Source organism: Anas platyrhynchos, chromosome 3 (assembly GCF_047663525.1).
Source record: "Anas platyrhynchos isolate ZD024472 breed Pekin duck chromosome 3, IASCAAS_PekinDuck_T2T, whole genome shotgun sequence".
In the NCBI taxonomy this organism is placed as follows: domain Eukaryota; kingdom Metazoa; phylum Chordata; class Aves; order Anseriformes; family Anatidae; genus Anas; species Anas platyrhynchos.
Window position 1 is genome coordinate 109,123,447 of NC_092589.1, and position 17,549 is coordinate 109,140,995.

General features: G+C 39.1%; 1 protein-coding gene across 6 annotated transcripts in view; it reads left to right on the plus strand.

Moving 5' to 3' along the window:
- VSNL1 (visinin like 1) overlaps positions 1-17,549 on the plus strand; it is an 88,270-nt gene that overhangs the window by 26,343 nt on the left and 44,378 nt on the right. For 4 of the 6 annotated variants that reach the window (XM_027455263.3, XM_027455265.3, XM_027455266.3 and 1 more), the window contains exon 2: positions 11,483-11,649. In XM_027455263.3, the coding sequence (XP_027311064.1) occupies positions 11,488-11,649 (162 nt within the window). In that variant the 5' untranslated portion in view covers positions 11,483-11,487. The remainder of the gene's footprint in view (positions 1-11,482; positions 11,650-17,549) is intronic. The other 2 variants (XM_027455267.3, XM_072036462.1) reach the window with 1 other exon arrangement.

The following is a 17,549-nucleotide window of genomic DNA, read 5'->3' on the forward strand; positions in this document are numbered from 1 at the left end:
GTGTGGTTTAGGTCATTCCAATCAATACTCTCTAAAGTATGACTTCATCCTCTTCCTGCTATGAGATGGTTACCAACCTGCCTTCTTCGTATCACAGTGAAAAATGTCTCAAACACCTATAAATTAAACTATTATGTTCCAAACTGTAAAAATCAAATGCAATGAAAAAAAAAAAACTTTATGTTTCACACTAGAGCAATGAAGAACTTCTTGTATGAAAATTATTTCTGAAGAAAACATTTTCAGGTTTTCTTCTGTTTCTTTTATAGTCGGTGTTACTGAGGGTCAGGTTTTAAGTATATTTTTTCCTCTTCAGGTTGTTTATGTGATTCATTTGCTCACTTGTTTCTATGAGTAACATTTCTGACTGCCCCTCAGTGTCCAACTCAAAAGTGTAAAGCCATTGATTTCATTCTGCAGAATTATGATTCATCATCTCAGTAATGTATTTCCTCTGCATTTAATCATGCTCCATCTGAAGCAGTCACAAGGGATAGTTCTGACGATTGGTTTATAATGTATTTGGGGTGAGCGTTGCACCAATGGATCACTAGCCACAATGTTATAAACACTTTGTTTTGACTCTGAAAGGTTTTTAGGAAAATAAAAAGCTGTATCTGCTTTCCTGCTAACCACTTCTGTTAATATCTATCATAATATAGTCATGTGGTTTTTACTACTGTAGCTGTTTAGCACACAAGTCAAAATCATCAGTTGAAGTCAGCTTATTCACAGTGGTCAGAGATGTGTGTGCAAAAGCAAGCTAACTCCAGAGTCTTAGATGTTCCCTTCTCAGGGAGGAATAGAATGGAAGCAAGAGACTTAAAACTTACACATATATATATGTATCAGCTTCCGTTTATTTCAGTCGTTACAAACCTATTTGTAGACGCTATGCTGTTGTCCCTTTGTCGGTCATAGTTGTCACCACAGGGCACGGGAGCGAGAAAAAGGTGAAAAAGAGAGTTCGAGAGAGTTCCTGTGAGTTGGGAACAGAGAGGAACTAATCCAGGCACTAATCTTGCTGCAGTTATTCCTTGCAACCACCATACAGTGCTCACCACATCTGCTTCTCCCTGTGCATCCAGCACTATGAGACAGTTTTTGCACTGTTGGGCACAGCTGCAGTTGATAATGAGAGAGCTCGGTATTAGAAAGGGGTTGGAGAAGAACAAATTTTTATATAGCTTTACAATGCTCAGTTTCTTATCAAATTAAATTATATTTAATAATAATATTCTTCTTACTCTTTGAGGCCAGGACTTTAATTGACAATAAGAACTATACTGAGGAAAAAGCACAAAGTGACAAGGGGGTAAAGAGAACATCTTGAGCAGCATGGTCTCTGCAGTTCAGCCATTTTGTTCTGGGGCAACCTGGAAAGGGTGGAAAAGAATTAATTTTTCCACTGTTTTGATAGGAGGAAATAACAATACAGAAGAGAGGGCTTGTATTTGGTAAACCATCATATGGTGTTTGTAATGGCATTAGTTACACCTGATTAAAGGTTGTAATGCAGAGGAATAGCAATCAACTTCAGTAATGTATGCACCTCCTGGTGAGATCAGGAATAACATTTTGATTCTAGGTTCTCCACTGTTGATGAGAGGGATGGGATCTTTCTTGCTTCACTTGAAGCATTTAGAAATCCAGTTTCAGATCTAAGCAAGTTTACAAGGCTGCCTCTACAACCGTTAGAAAGAAAGAGATGCTTGTAGAGGGTGATTCATCCTCTCTTAAAATAGGCATACATATATTCATCCTGCCTCTTTCAGACATCTATCTCTGCATGGGGTGAATCACCGTGAAGATGTCTTGCCATCTCCATTGACTGCAGAGGAACCAAAGACAACTAATGTTTTAAACAGCTAATGTTCAATGTGATTAATCCACCTTGGCAGGAAAGTAAGGTGGTATTGTTTAAAGCTGCGATAAGGAATGTGGATATAAATCAAGTATGAAGCTTGTATCATAAGCAGAGCCCAGTGACTCAGAAATGTGGTCCTAAAAGACGTGTGACGGGTTAAAACCCAAATTGCAATGAGTCTGAAAGGTGAGCAGTAAGAGTACCTATTACTAAATATTCCAGCTTAGAGAATTTGGCTAGTTTGTGGAGCAGGTGTGGAGAAAGTACTTATATGTAAATATGAGTAATGACTGAAGTCTTAAAAACTCTTATCCCCAAGCCCAAAGGAAAAATAGCATTTGAATAAACTCTGGTCTACAAATTGACGTGAAGGCTATTTTTCAGGTAGAGGAAGTACTGGTCAAGTTTGGCATAACAAAATTAGAAGTGTAATTACAGTCTGCATAAACGTGATTCCACGGTTCCAGAAGAAGGCTGGAATTCACTCATGGGAACTATAATGTTCAAGCACGCCTTGCAAATTTTTCCTCTCCCCCCCAAAAAAAAAAGAAGTTTGAAATAACTGTCCCAGAAGAGGTGGAATACTAATTGTCAGTAAGTCTCTGAAATACCTAGAAATCACATAAGCAGTTCTTTTGAAATGCAAGAGTTGGAAAGTAATGATCAGTGCTGAAACGCAGTTTGTTCCAGTGGCCACTCCTAGTGATGTCTAGGAAGTTATGATTTTCAGGGCATCTCACACAGGAAAGCATTTTGGAAGTGATAGATTCTAGAATAAAATCTCAGAGAGATCAGCAAAAAACAGTTCTATTTGGCATAGGACATAAAACAAACTTGTCAGAGCAGTGAAAGCTCTTCTGGTGGAATATTCTGGATAATCAGTCTAACCGTTACTCAAATTTATTGGAAAGGTGTTTAGCATATGAATTACTACAAAAAGATACAGTAAATGTTCTGTGTGCATTTTAATATTGGTATTTACGAAGACAAAAATGGAGAGAATAGACCTTTTAAGAAAAAAATGCAAGTGCTGATAAATGATACTTCTTCCTCAATTCACGCCTCCTTGTAATGTACTAGTGACCACAGCTGATAGAGGCTGGGCCAATAGCAAAATAAAATGATGGCAACTGATGCGTTTAAGTGTTTGACATTCAGCGTTAACCAGCGTATTGTTCTCTTCAGAAAATATTCACTAAATTGTCTAGGAGATCTCAAATAGGTCACCAAATTCTGTCTCAGTATTGGAGAATTAAAAGTGGGCATGACCAAAAGAATTACCATAGAAGTTATAGCATGCAACAAAACCAAACAAAAGGGTGAAGAAGGAAGTGTTCAGTAAAAAAAAAAAAATTCTTCAGATTTTTTTTTAAGATAGTCCAGAACCAAAACTTTCTGTAGAAATATGGATACCCTCCTTCTTGTGGTTTGAGACAGAGAAAGAACAAGCAAAAGGGAGATTTTGCCCCTGTCTCTCCAAGGCTAGAGCTAAATGCTAGAGCCTGGAAGCTCTCCTGAGCTCTTGGGTCTGGTTGAACAACACAGATAAGTCTCTGCTTTATGTATTTATGTATTTCTTCCTATGTCCTCCTGTAAAGGAGGAAAGAAGGCTATGGCATGCTGTAAGCAGTTTCCTAATCCAAATTAGGAGAAGGGGCAGAATTAGGAGCCTGAGATGTACTTCAGATCACGTACCTACGGGTTGGTTTATACACAACCTTCTGTATTCAGAATTCGGCTTTGAATATAGCCCTAATGTGCCCCACAGGGGTGGATCAACAGTGGAGCTACCAGTGATTCTGGTATTGGCCTCGATTTGAAAATGCAGAGAATTCCCATTTGGTTTTATTTCAGACTTAACAAAAGACAATATTTTCACAGTTTTAATTAAATAAATCCAAATTCTGTTTCCTAGACACCTGAAGAAAAAAGCCCTACATACCAACTGTTACTTTAGAGCATCCTCCTGTGTAGCTTTTACCTTTCAAATGTTTATTATTATTGTTATTATTATTATTGCTTGAATCTAATTGAATATCCATCTCATTTCAAATAACATTTAAAAATATATCTCTTTTATTTTGCTTAAACCTCGTCTCTCCATTTATTATTCAATTCAGTTGGATAATTGCATCTCTTAATGACATTACTCTCTATTTTCCCCCATTTCTTTTATGCAGAGAGATTGCAGACCTGAATCTGATCTTTGGTAAAACCGGTAGAGTAATATGAAATCATTGGATTTATTCCAGATTTTACTGTAGTGTAATACCATCAGAAACTAGCCTGTTTGCTTCACCCTTATTTCATCATTTGTTATCAGCAGCAAATTATGACTGTTCCTAATTTCAGTATGGGATTGTACACAAAAATTCTGAATTTTTTTTCCTCTACTGATGGACTTTCTGTTTTTCTGGTGCAAAGAACAGTACAAATGTGGTGAAAATTCCAGAATATAGGGTTAAGTACTGTATAAAGGGGAGAGCTCTGCACAGCCTGTCCCTGTTGGGCTTCTGCTGTGTCTGGGCCTCTGCCACTGCCTGGAGTGTTGCTCCTTGTCTGGCTTTTTTGCCCTAACAGTAACATTGAGAAGTGGATTGCATTCATCTTCCACTCCTGCTGGCTGTATCAGCTCTTTCTCCCTGCTGGCAAAGTGCAGGTGTGGAGCTGCAGTGCGTTAGGATCCATGGGTTCATGGTTCAGAGGAGTAGGAGGAGGGCACTGAGCAGTGGGGAGCTGGGGGTCGGCATCCGGCATCTTCTCACGGGTAACTAGTGATAGGACTAGAGGGAATGGCCTCAAGTTGCACCAGGGGAGGTTCAGGTTGGAATTTAGGAGACATTTCTTCTCAGAAAGAGCAGTCGGGCATTGGAACAGGTTGCCCAGGGAGGTGGTAGGGTCACCGTCCCTGGGGGTGTTTAAGGAAAGGGTGGACGTGGTGCTTAAGGACATAGTTTAGTGGGTGACATTGGTCATAGGGGGATGGTTGGACCAGATGATCTTGGAGGTCTTAATGATTCTATTACTCTGTGATTTTGTGATTTCTTCTTCTGTGGAACAAGTGTATTTGAAGGAGTGAAGCACCTGTGGTTTGATAGCCTGCTTCTCTCTATCCTTCATGCTGACATTAGCAGAGGAAAGGCTGTAAGTATTAGAAATAGCCCGAGGAGAAAGGAACAATGCTGGGAGTTGTCAGGAGTTATAGTTATTATCAGCACACAGCTGGAAATTTGATAAACAGCCTGATCAAAAATAACAAGAAAATTATTCTGTTATTGTCGATTATGTGCATAGTTCTGTGCTTTCCCCAGCATTTAATTGTTTTGGGTTTTGTTCCCCCTATATATCTCTGTATGTTGGAGGCTATATGGTGCTTAATGTACCGTTTATAGATTTGTATTGTGTCAAAGATTGCAAAGACACCCACTACGCTTGCCTGCTCAATGCCTGGATTTCACATGTAGTCCCCAGGAGTCAGCATGTTCCTGTGGGAGCTTGTGGGCTGGGAGTGGGCAGAGGGGTGGGGATGAAGCACAGCTTTCCTTCCAACCTAATGACTGCCTGCCAGCACAGCTGAGCTGGCAAAGTGAATGTTGTCATTTGCTTCTGGCATAGTCCACACAACTCGTTCCCGTTTCCCAGAGCCAGGGAAGAGCAAAAAAAAACATGTGCCTTGCAAGGGGACTCATTTAAAGCACACGCCCCATGTGGCTGCAGAGATGTTGATTGACTACAGCTTTCAGCTCAAGCAGGATTACTGGGAAAGCAGGAGCAGGAACACTAGCATGTGCAAAAGCAGCCAAAATACACTGAGATAAGTTGGGTCAGTCCCAGTGCTTAGCATCACTTAACACCAGGTGCCTGTGCCCAGGGATGTGGGTGAATCTGCCTGCACTCCTTCTGGAGTCAGTGAGGGAAGGGAGGTGACCCCAGTCATTCTTCAAATGATCCTTTGGATGAACCCTTTTACTTTCAATGGAGGGTACCTACTGTGGGTATGAAAAGTTAGGCAGTATGACTGCTCCATTTCCCTCTCATTGTTTCCCCAGATGCTGTGGGGCATCTGTGGTTCCTCCCTCTTCTCAAACAGGGTCAGCTAGAGCAGGTTGCTCAGGGCTATCTGCATCTGGGCATTGAATATCTCTTGGGGTGGGGACTCCACAACCTCTCTGGGCAACCTGTGCCAGTGTTTGATCAGTGGCAGAGTAAAAAAGTGTTTTAATGCATCCAGACAGATTTTCCTGAATTGCGGTTTGTGCCCATTGCTTCTTGTCTCGCTGGGCACCCCTGAGAAGAGCCCGTCTCTGTCTTCTTTACTTTAAATTCTCACTTGGAATTTATACACACTGATAGCATCCCCCCCAAACCTTCTGTACTCCAGGCTGAACATCCCCAGCACTCTCAACCTCTCCATGTACAACACATGCTCCACTCTCCTAATCTTATCACCTCCATGGCCCTTCACTGGCCTCTCTCTGGTATGTTCAAGTCTCCCTTGTCCTGGAAGCCCAGCTCTGGACTCAGCACTCCAGGTGCCTATCACTGGTGCTTAGCAGAGAAGGATCACTCTTCTCAACCTGCTGGCAACACTCTTCCTAATGCAACTTAGACAGAAAATAGCTTTATATAACTGGATTTAAGCAAAGGGAGCGAAAGACACAGAACAAGATTTTTGGAGACATGACTGGACATTGCTGATGCTGTCTATTCAAAGGAGTTTGGGTCCTTTTTCAGCACAAATATCATGTCTTTAGCAGCACTCAGTTTACTCTTCCATAGAAATGGACAGTTATATTTGTTTGCACTTGGTCCCTTTGAAAATTGAAAACTTGCCGAGGAGGCCAAAGGGAGAGGAGGGGAAAGAGAGGAAGCAGGTGGGACTGGAACTGTTAGCAACAGTTTGGGGATGTTTTGAAATAATTAAACAGCAAAGGAGCTTCCGTAAGTCATGTTTTGCTATTCACGTTTATTTTTTTTTCTGCTTAGGTCTTTAATAAAATTCTAAATTCTATTTGTAAGACTGACCCCACACTGCTAGTTTAGTGCTGGCAAGCCAAGTGGGAGATACAGACCCGATAAACCTGTGTAGGAACAGCTGTAAAATATTCCAGGGGAAAAAACACCTTCAGTTGGCCAAGAGATTTGGATGATGTCCATGTGGAGAGCAGAGAGCTTTTGAAACACCTAAAGCTTGTGTGGGACACATGGTAGCATTGCAGGAAACCTATAAAGCAAAAGATTTATAAGGGAAAAACTGGAAGACCAGGTATAGTTTTAAAACTGGAGGAACCGTCATCCTCTTGCTGCACATGACTTAATCCCTGTTGTCTCCAAAGCCCCTAGTAAATTGTATAAAAGCAGTTTGCTAAGCCATGCTTCTGAGTCCTTTGAGAGGAGCTTCCAGCTGCTGCAGCCCCTTGCTCGAGCTGGCTAGCAGTGCCCATCCTGAGCTGCAGTGGTGCAAAGCGCAGCCGTGTACGTCCTCGTGTTGTTCCTGCCAGCTGCTGGCACAGCCCGCAAGGCTCCTGTTTTGGAATCTGTTTAATAAAACTCTAGCTTTTAAAACTGACCCTCCTACTGTAGAAACAGCAGCTAAGGTGTTGCTGTGTGAGAGCTGAAGTACCAAGCATTGCTGGGAAGCTTGTTCCTCTGCATGGCTGATGTTTGCTTGCAGCATTTTAGCTAAGAGGATGTGTTTTTTAAGCTCAGCTTTTATTGCTGTTGCTGCTTGTGACACAACACTGGAGTTTCAGTATTTTTCTTGATCTCTAATCTGCATTGTGTTGCCCTTGCTAATATTAAAATGTTCTCCTGCTAGAGTAATCTCATCGGGAATAGACTTGACACCTTTACTCGTGCTAAATGCCTCCCTCTTTGCTGGTTCCTTGTTTATTGTGAATCTGTCTCCAGCATTTGTTTGGAGTTGAAACATGTTGCCTTTTTTTTTTTTTTTTTTCTCTTTCTTGTTTTTTACCAATCAGAAAATGCAACAGAAGATGAATAACACTGCTTGAATCGTCACATTGCATAGTTGGAAGCTTGGAAGTTGGAAGCAAATTTAGAGTTTAAAAGAATAAAATTTTCTAAACAAAGAAATGCTTGCAGAGTGACCTTTCCTCTTCTTGAAGACTTAGTGATTGTGCAGCTGTTCTCTCCTGTATTTTCCTAATGCATATTCATAGATTTTCACAAGGAAAAAAACATGTTTGGGAAACCATGATTCTAAGTTAATTAAAAATAGTTTTTCATTTTAGAAAATTAAATGTGTTGGCAGTGGCTTACTCATTGCTAATGGGTAATTGTACTTTTTCAATAATAATAAGAGATTCAATGAAACTCTAGAAGATGTTAGAATGTGATTAACTAGATAATCTGTATATTTGAGTTTTTATTCCCAAATAAGATGGATCTCCCAGAGCCAGAAGTGTGAGTTTATATTTGATAATTATATGAGACTCTTGAGCTTTCTTGCAGATTATAATTCAATTCTGAAGGGAAAAAAAAAAAAAAAGAGAGAGAGAAGGAAGAATGGGTGCCTCTAATTACAGGAAGACACTGTGACTGGCTTGGTCAGCTTGTTCAGTCCCTCATTTCAAACAGAACAAGACAGAGTATGTGCCATGCTGTGCTAGAGCTGCAAATACAAATACAGAACCCATCAGTCCCAAATTATACCTTCCTCAAGTACTGGTTGTTTCTGTGGAACAGTTTCTGAAAGTGTTTATTAAGATCTTAGCCATGGTTTTCATTGATTTAGTAGAGGATATTAAATGTTGAGGAGCATTAGAGATGGCTGGAAGGTGTTTAGGATTTATTGGACAACTTGTGGCTGAGCAAGCAGCTTACCAAAACAAGGGACCTGCATCACGGAGGCAGAAAAGCTGGGTCTTATTTCTTTGAATCTGATGATAGGAAAGGTTTTATGTATGGATGTTTGTTCAGCTCTATATTCAGGTATTCTTATATATGTGCAGACCCACTCTTTTTCTATGGTGTTTTATGTCCACATTACCAATAATAATAAAGTTATCTTCAGAAGATGGTTACGATTCACACGTCTGTCTGTTTAGTACCAAGTCCAAGGGCTGTAAAGCTAGCAAAATAAATGCAGAAAAGTTACTTTTACGTTAACAGTAACAGAAAATTTGTTAGTGAAAAACACCTGATCTTTGCCCATTGAAAATGCTTTTTTTTTTCTTTTTTTTTTTCTCTTCATGTGTAAGTGCTGTTGAGAAAATATTAATGGAGGTAAGGATCCAGGTGAAAAGAGTCAAGTAAAAGCACACTTGGCTAAATTAAGAGAGCTAGAAGATGCCTTGTGAATCTGCCTAAGGTAGTAACTGTAATTGCTGAGAATCTTTAATGGTCCTCTGGGTCCTAAGCAAAGCACCTTAACACTGCAAGGGGTCACATATTTAAAGGAGAAAAAGAAAAAAAAAGGGGGGGGACACGAAAAACAGGCCCCTTAAAGATTAAAACAAATGAAACAATCTATTGTTTCACTTAAAAGTCATCTGAACTGGAATTACTGTACTTTAGTCTCTGTGGGATTAAAATTCAGATTATGTCAAATTAGGTCAATCTCATACACAAGAGGATGGGGACTTCAAAGCTAAGGCTGGGACAATTGTTCTAAATACTATAAATTACATACCCACCCTTTAGCAAGACAGCTAATTTCTAGGCATCTGCACGTACAGGTAGGCCTGTGGTAGTTAACTGAAAGGTCGAACTCTCCAATATGGCTGAGTTTACCAAAATGTGTGGTTGGGAGATAGGCAAATATCCAAAGAGAGTTTGGCACAAGCAGTGTGCTGCCCTTAAGTAGCAGCTCTGTGAGTCCATGTAGTAGGGTTCCTGTAGTTCAGAGAAGATGCAAGGCCAGGAGCAAGAAAGTACTGAAGCATCTTGCAGGGCTGGAAGAGGAAGGAGGTGCAGAGTATGGGGAAAAAACATCTGTTTGCTGGAAGCACCCCAAAAAAATGTGGACCAGGTCTACCTTCACTTGCTCATCTAGTAGCCAAGGTCTCAAAGATATCTCTAACTGGAGTTTCTACCTTGATGGGTTGTAGCACTTTTCACTGTCCAAAGACTGAATTTCTCAATTTTGTACCAGCTGAATGCTTCGTAGAAAGCATTCACTTCTCAGTGTTGGGGGTGTTTGTGCAACTGAACGGCCTTGGCAGGGATGTCCCGGCAACCCTAACCATCCTGTTGGGCTGTGGGAGGGGATGCTGTGGAGGGGATGAGGACAGACCAGGCAGGGATGTCACCAAAGGCTCCCCTTTGGTGGCCATGTGGTGTTTCGGGATGAGACCTGGTGCCACGGGTAGCATGGCACTGGTGGTTACGTTGGTTACGCATAAACCAAGAGGAACGGGAAGCTTTGTGCCTGCTCAAAGATGGTTCCTCTAAAGGGAGTTTTATAAATATATTGATTCTCTGGAACAGAACAAAATATCTCCTTCTGAGGAGAAAGAAACTAAATTTAGTAATAGGGGAAGATGCCAAAAGCAATAGATTAATATCAGGAATGGGTGGTGATATGGATTAGAAATCAATGCATTCGATGTGGTTCTGTCATTAGAGGCAGATGCTATACTGGAAGATAAAAATGGAAATGCCAAGCTTGGCTCAGGAAAGAAATTATTCATCTCTTTGCAGTGCTGTACAGGACAAGTTAAGTACTGTGTGTCATCTGATTAAAAAATAACTGAAAGACATCTCCTGTCATGAACAAACTGTAGTACAGTAGTACTGGAACAGGTTAAAGGAAAGGATTTCTTAAAAGATATCTCAATTGGAAGGCCAGTGTCAATAGCACTGAAAGTTCTGTACGTACATACACAAATGCGTATTTTGTGTCTGTATGTTTTATGTGTGATATTTACTAGTATGTCTGTTAGATATATGTAAGATATATGTCATGGATATCCCTGGAGTTAACAGTGGTGATAAACCAGTGTGTGGAGCATCCAGTGGTTTATGTTGTAAACCTCTCTGTCCATAACCCTGCACCTGTGAGGAACAGCTGCTAACTTGAGTGTCATACCAGAGAGATTTTCAAGAGAAAGATAAAGAGGAATTCTGCGGGCATCCCTAAATGTGTGAAAATTTTTTATTAAATTAAAAAGAAAAAAGAAGTGAAGTCATCTTTTTTCATCCCTAGTGTGAAGAAAAGTCAGAAATTACAGAAATCACTAAAAATGAGAGGCAGCTTTTCAACGTGATACTAGCACTATGGTGAAATGGAGTAGTACTTTCCAACGGAAGGAAAATACCCTACCATCAAAGTCAAAAGAAAATAAATCTTTCACTTAGACGATACTATTAGTAAAGACAGAAGAGATTTATTTTCAACATTAATTTAAAGGCAAATGAGCAGTCTTTCTCCAGGCCTTGAGATATGTGGGTGAAAGATGTATTTTTCACCATTTCAGCCTCTAACATTCAGGCATAGCTTAGGTTCCTGTTCACTAGGGAATCTGTAAAGTTATGTTTTGACTAAAAGCAGCAGTGAGTGCAAAACAAGTGATGCATTCGAGCTTTGCCACTAATCAAGTTTAAAATGATCACAGCAACTTGGCTAATTGTATTAATTTATTTCTTCTAAAGGCAGAATGGGGAAACAGAATAGCAAGCTGGCCCCTGAAGTGATGGAAGATCTGGTGAAGAGCACGGAGTTCAATGAACACGAGCTAAAACAGTGGTACAAAGGCTTTCTAAAGGACTGTCCAAGTGGAAGACTGAACCTTGAGGAGTTTCAGCAGCTCTACGTGAAAGTAAGTTATTACTAAGTTTCTTCTGTTTGGCCTTCAAAAAGTTTACAAAGTAATACAAAGCAAACACATGGTCAAGAGCTGTCCTTCATTTAAACTAAGGAATCCTTCATTAGGAGAAGCAATGCTGGATACAGGGAGGTAAATGGGAAGTGCTGCCCTCATTGAACTAGCACTTCTGATAGCTACAGTGACCAGTACCAAAAGTTTAAGGAAAAAATACGTGGTTTACTCAGAGAAATACAGCCTCTTCACTCTGTAATTTATGAGCCTTTTTCACCTTCAATAAGAGGTTGCAGCCCTATTCAGTAAGCCATACTTTACGTATTTAATACCACTGGAATATAAGCCCTGGACCTACTCATATAAAAGACTATATTTCTTTTGGTTTCAAACAAAAGTAGTGAGGCTTCATGGCGGTATGTCCTCTGCAGATAAATTATGCACTGTGTACAAAGGATTTCCTTCTCTAGATTTTGAGTACTGCCTTTCTTTTTTCTCTACTGTTTCTTTGCCCTTGATAGATATGAAAGGAAAGGCATGCTGCTGTTCAGTTTATTTTCTTTTTATTCTTCATTATTTTATCATGTCCAATGTAGTCTTTTCCTTACATTTAGTATGTATTTATTCTGTAAAAAGAAGTGCATGGGGGCAGCATAAGAAGTGTATTCATGTTATAAAGATAATTATATTTTAATTCAGAATCGAGTGTCTGCCTAAAGGTCAGAGACTTCAAAGTAATTTTAATTAGGGGGAATACTGGATGGTGATGATGAACACTAGGATCAGAAACAGTTCATAAATACGTGAGGCCCAATAAAAATTTAAAAAGCCTTTCAAATGTGTTAATACTGAGCACACTGACAATTTCTGCAGACAAGTGGGACTATCTGTCTTTTCCCTTAAATGCATACTACAGTCCTATCCTCAATTTCTTCAGTGTAGAACCAGATCACTCTGTGAATCATCACCTAGCCCCTTTTAATTTCTAATGAGTGGTCACAAAAACTGCTAACTACAGGTTATATAAGTAAGCCTCTGTCTTTGTGTTTTAATATTTATGACTAGAGATGTTGCCCGACAATCTTTTTCTTAAAAAAGACTGCCTTTGTAATAACTGTTATTTTCAGATGAAATAATTTTTACTGCCTCAGGTATTGTGCTTGTTATTGACTGATAATTTATAGCTTCTATTTTAAATTGTACTCAGTGTACATCCACAGGATTAGACATCTAATCATTTCTCTGACGTGTTTCTGAGGAAAGTTAATAGTCTTTACAAAATATTCCAAATAAAGTATGTCAAGTGTTTAACTCCTTGAAATCGTTATTTTCTTTTTGGCAAATTGTAATAAAGTGATTTTTTTTCAATGACTTTATGTGTTGTGGGGGAAGCTATCATCTGAAAATAGCTCGAAGCTGTTAGGACTTCCTCCCTTCAAAAGGCTGTTTGAAGTGTTTGCAGATAATTCACGAGATACTTTACTCATGGAGGAAATATCAGAGAGTAAATTCAGGATCAAGTTTACAAAATGGTACTGCAAAATGTAAAACAAAGAGTATAGAAGTACTGAAATCTGGAGACATCTCTGTAGTCTTACTGAATCGCAGTATCTGGCTTTTAGTTTTATGGCCTCGTAAATTTTTGGAAATGCACACCAAATAAGATTGTCTCCTGTGCTTTTGTGGTTATGTTTTTTGAGATCTGCTCTGTAATGTTGCTGTTGTATATTTGGTCCAGTTTATAGTTGTTCTATATATAATGTCTATATACAGGGCAAAATACTAATTTTGCAGAAGAGAAATACGATTAGCTGTAGTAAATCCAGAGCTTTACTTCTCCTTCTGTCACTGAAATGCTTCTAAAATAATGGCCCTCGGCTGTCTGAGAAATTAATGGTCTGAGTGTTGTCAGTGGCGGCGACTTCTTGTCCGCAGGATGTTCTGCTTGCCCTGGCTGCAGACAAAATCCCAGATTTGACATTTGATCTTTCCAGGAGAAGCCACCAGAAGGAGACCCAAATCACGATTATTACATTTACAGCATTTCAGTTCCTTTAATGCATATGTGGGGTAAAAATGTATGAAGCTAGTATTTATTAATAATTTCTCTGCATGAACTTATGGTTGGGAGAGATGACATTTTAGTTCTTGGTCTGAACTGAATTTTATCAGAGAAGATTTCTGTAAACAAATATACTTGGAAAAGAAAGAACTACTTTTTTTCAGTTCAGATTTACATTTTCTTTAAATGATAATGTTTATTTGTTCAAGGGAGTTGTGTGGTACACTTTCATGTGGGTTGAAGGGTGTTGGTCATCTTAGTAAGATACAAAGAATGCTTATCTTTTACTCAGACATAATAGAAAATATCCTCAACTTAAAGAACAAACACATTTTAGGTTTCTCAGGAGCATTGTTTTTTGGTGAATTTCTTGAATATTTTTAGTTACTACTCTACTGGCATAATTACAGAGTGGGGTGCACAAACTTGGGGTGCACAAACTACATTGTTGTGGAGGAAACTTATCTGGAAGATGTGTCCTGGAATCACACCTAATGCATTACTGTTTCTAATGCCAGCTAATAAGCACTTACTCCATGGGTCCAAATTAGACATGGTCTGAATTAAAACATCCAGAACATGTGTGATGTGGATGGTCCTCAACACTAACTCTTCCACCCTATGCATTTGCGTCAATTGTACTGTGCTGTTTACTGATGTAGATGAAGTCTGTATTGACTAACAGGGAGAATTACTCTAGCTTGGCTTGGAAGCGTTTGCTATTGAAATTTCCATTAGGAATACAAATCATGCAATGCTTAAAATAAATAGCAGTTGTACAAAATGGACTCTACAGTAAAATTATTTGCAGCACTTTTAGTGGAAGTGCATATAGGAATATTTAATCAAGAACACTCTTTTAAATAAACAGTAAATAGGAGGAAATATACTTTATACTGCTGCATATTTAGCATTGCTTGCAGTCTCAGAGGTTTGGTAAAACTTAATTTTACATTTTTGGATGCACAGATTCTTTTTGGGGTGTGGAATCTGTGATGAGCTATTATGCCTCATGTGAATCCATGGTGCTGAATGACTGGAGGGCTTGTACAGTTTTTAAATTCATTTACTGAAGACTTGTGTGTATATTAGAGTCCCAGATCCACAAAGAGACCTACATGTTGAAACACCATATTAGCTGCCCCGACCGTCTACACAGAACATGGGAGTGGGGAGAATTTGTGGATACTATTAAAAAAAAAAAAAAAAAAAAGTAAAAATCAAAGCAGCATGTTGTAAAGAAATGTGCCAGTGCAAAGCCACAAGGTAATGATCAAGACAGGAATTTGTATTGAATTCCACATTTCTCCAGGGTATACGCATCTGTTTCCATATGGGAGTGGTATTCTTGAAACCTCTCCTGCAGAGAAATATCTAGGACATTAGGAGTCAAAGCAAAATCAGGTGACTGGAGTCCTTTTACTTTCTCTCTTTAGTAAGGAAGATAATGTGAATACCTTGTCGTTACCACAGTGCTTTAAGTACTCATCAAGCTGTAGGAAACCCAGAATCAATTATCGTGTCCCTGTAAGGAGCTTGAATCTGTACTACTCACCCTCTGTAACTGCTCTGCTGATGAGATAGGTCCTTCTGGTCTGCTGGCAATGCCCCAGTCAACCTCTTTTTCTGCAGGAAATAGTGGTAAGTAGCTCAGTGGGTCCGTGGGACAGTCTGGATCCTGCAGTTTCCATCTCCACAGTGAATATTCTAAGCATTAAGCTAAATCCTTGTTTGTTCTGTTCAATTGCTTTTTTTCCTATCCTAAAAATTCTTCAATTCTTTTACCTTACGTAAAACATCATTAGCATTGTGGGCAGAGAGCTGAAGGAATTAATATACAAAATTCTCATTAAAATAAAATATACCAATAAAGCATGCTGGAATATTCCCATCATTCTTTAGGGTTTCTTGCAGTCTAGAGGGCCAAATACATTTTGCTTCAGATCTTTTGAATTCACTGGATTTAGATGAATATGCCCTAGAGTGTGCAAGGGTGCATAATCAGTACTAATGTTCACAGGAATTATGCGTGTTTATTAAGTGGAAAATAGGCTTCTATATTGTGATACTTGTTGGAACTGGGTCACTGAACATGAGAAGCATATTTTCTGGATTAATTACAGAAACAAGCACCAATAGTGCTTTAACTGGAAGGGTAGGGTTGAGAATTGTAGTATAATGCTAACATTAAATAAAGTGAGTTGCTTTGTGACTTCATTGCACATCTATTATTTAGCTATGTTTTGGGGTTTTATAGATAACATTTAACTGAATGAATATAGTAAAGCCATTTGATTAATTACAGTCAAATGGTCTGTCATATTTTTGGCTTCTGTCTCACATTTCCTGCCTTGAAGGGAATTGATTCCTAGTCACTCATTTTAATATCTCTAGGAAAAAAAAAGAATCTCAAAAAATACATTGATATGTAAGCACATATGTTTGCATCTTCTTCTCTATCCAGATTTTCAGGATAGGTTGGTCTGTTCTCATGTGCCTGGTGACAGGAGGAGGGAGAATGGGCTAAAGTTGCGCCAGGGATATTTTAGGTTGGATATTAGGAAGAACTTCTTTACTGAGAGGGCTGTTAGGCATTGGAATGGGCTGCCCAGGGAAGTGGTGGAGACACCATCCCTGGAGGTCTTTAAAAGACGTTTAGATGTTGAACTTAGCAATATGGTTCAGTGGAGGACTTGTTAGTGTTAGGTCAGAGGTTGGACTTGATGATCTTGACGTCTCTTCCAACCTAGACAATTCTGTGATTCTGTGATCCTTCTAAAGATGGCACATTGCTCCTCAAAATGTTAGGTTACAGCTGCATTTTAGGCTTTCAGTGCATTTGAAGAAGTGGGATTCCAGAACAACATGGCTGTGTTTGCCTCGAACGTCGATGGAGTTACTCTGGTAAAAGCTGATTTTCCTGGGATCATATCTTTTAACTGGAAGAGGTGTGCTGGCTTTATGAATACTGTTTGGCCACTGAAGTTCTTCCTGTAACAGGAGTAATTTTTAGGTATATTATACTAATAATCCTGTGTTGCTAAAGAACTACAGCATGATTTGAAATCAGGCAGATTCTAAATATGTGTCTACTCATACAATGATTTTAGTCCATGCTGTTGCTACTTTACAGAAGTCTGCATCTGTAGTGCTTACAGTCCTCCTGGGCAATATGGTAGTATCCTGGACAGTAGGGCAGATGCACCACCTGATTTTATCTGCAACTCAGAAAACATTGTATGTATTTCTTTCTTGTAAACATGACTCTAAAAATCCTTAAACAAGTTACTAGTACCGCTGTATTGTTGGATTTTTTTAATTGCCATGGGATAGTAAAACCATTATTGTTACATTAGAACCAATTAGAGATTTCAGTAGATCAAACAGGTAAAGAATAGCTCTGGTTCAGGAGCATTACAAGGTGGCTCTATAAGAAGCAGCACATATGTAGATAGACAAACTCTTTTAAGTAAGGAAGAGGCTAGAAAGAAGTACGAGGAACTTTATTTGCATCAGTGAAAGTTTTGCTTTGTGGGAGAGTTGTAGAATGGTCTTCTAAGTGAAGATTCTTAATGCATTTCTCAAACACTTAAAATCCACACGTTTAAGACAATTACAGTAAAATCATTAGAAATAAATGCTCCTAAAGAGGAAAAAAACAAACAAAAAAACCTCTTTCACTAGAAGTGCAGTGAAAGGAAAATTAATATAGCAGAAGCCAAAAGAGAGAGTGTAAAGTATGCTGAAAAGCACAAAGCACATGTATATGCAGTCCAACATTATCACAGGGGAGAACTTTTCAGGCTGAACTATGTGTTTAGTGCTCCAAAGCTGTATT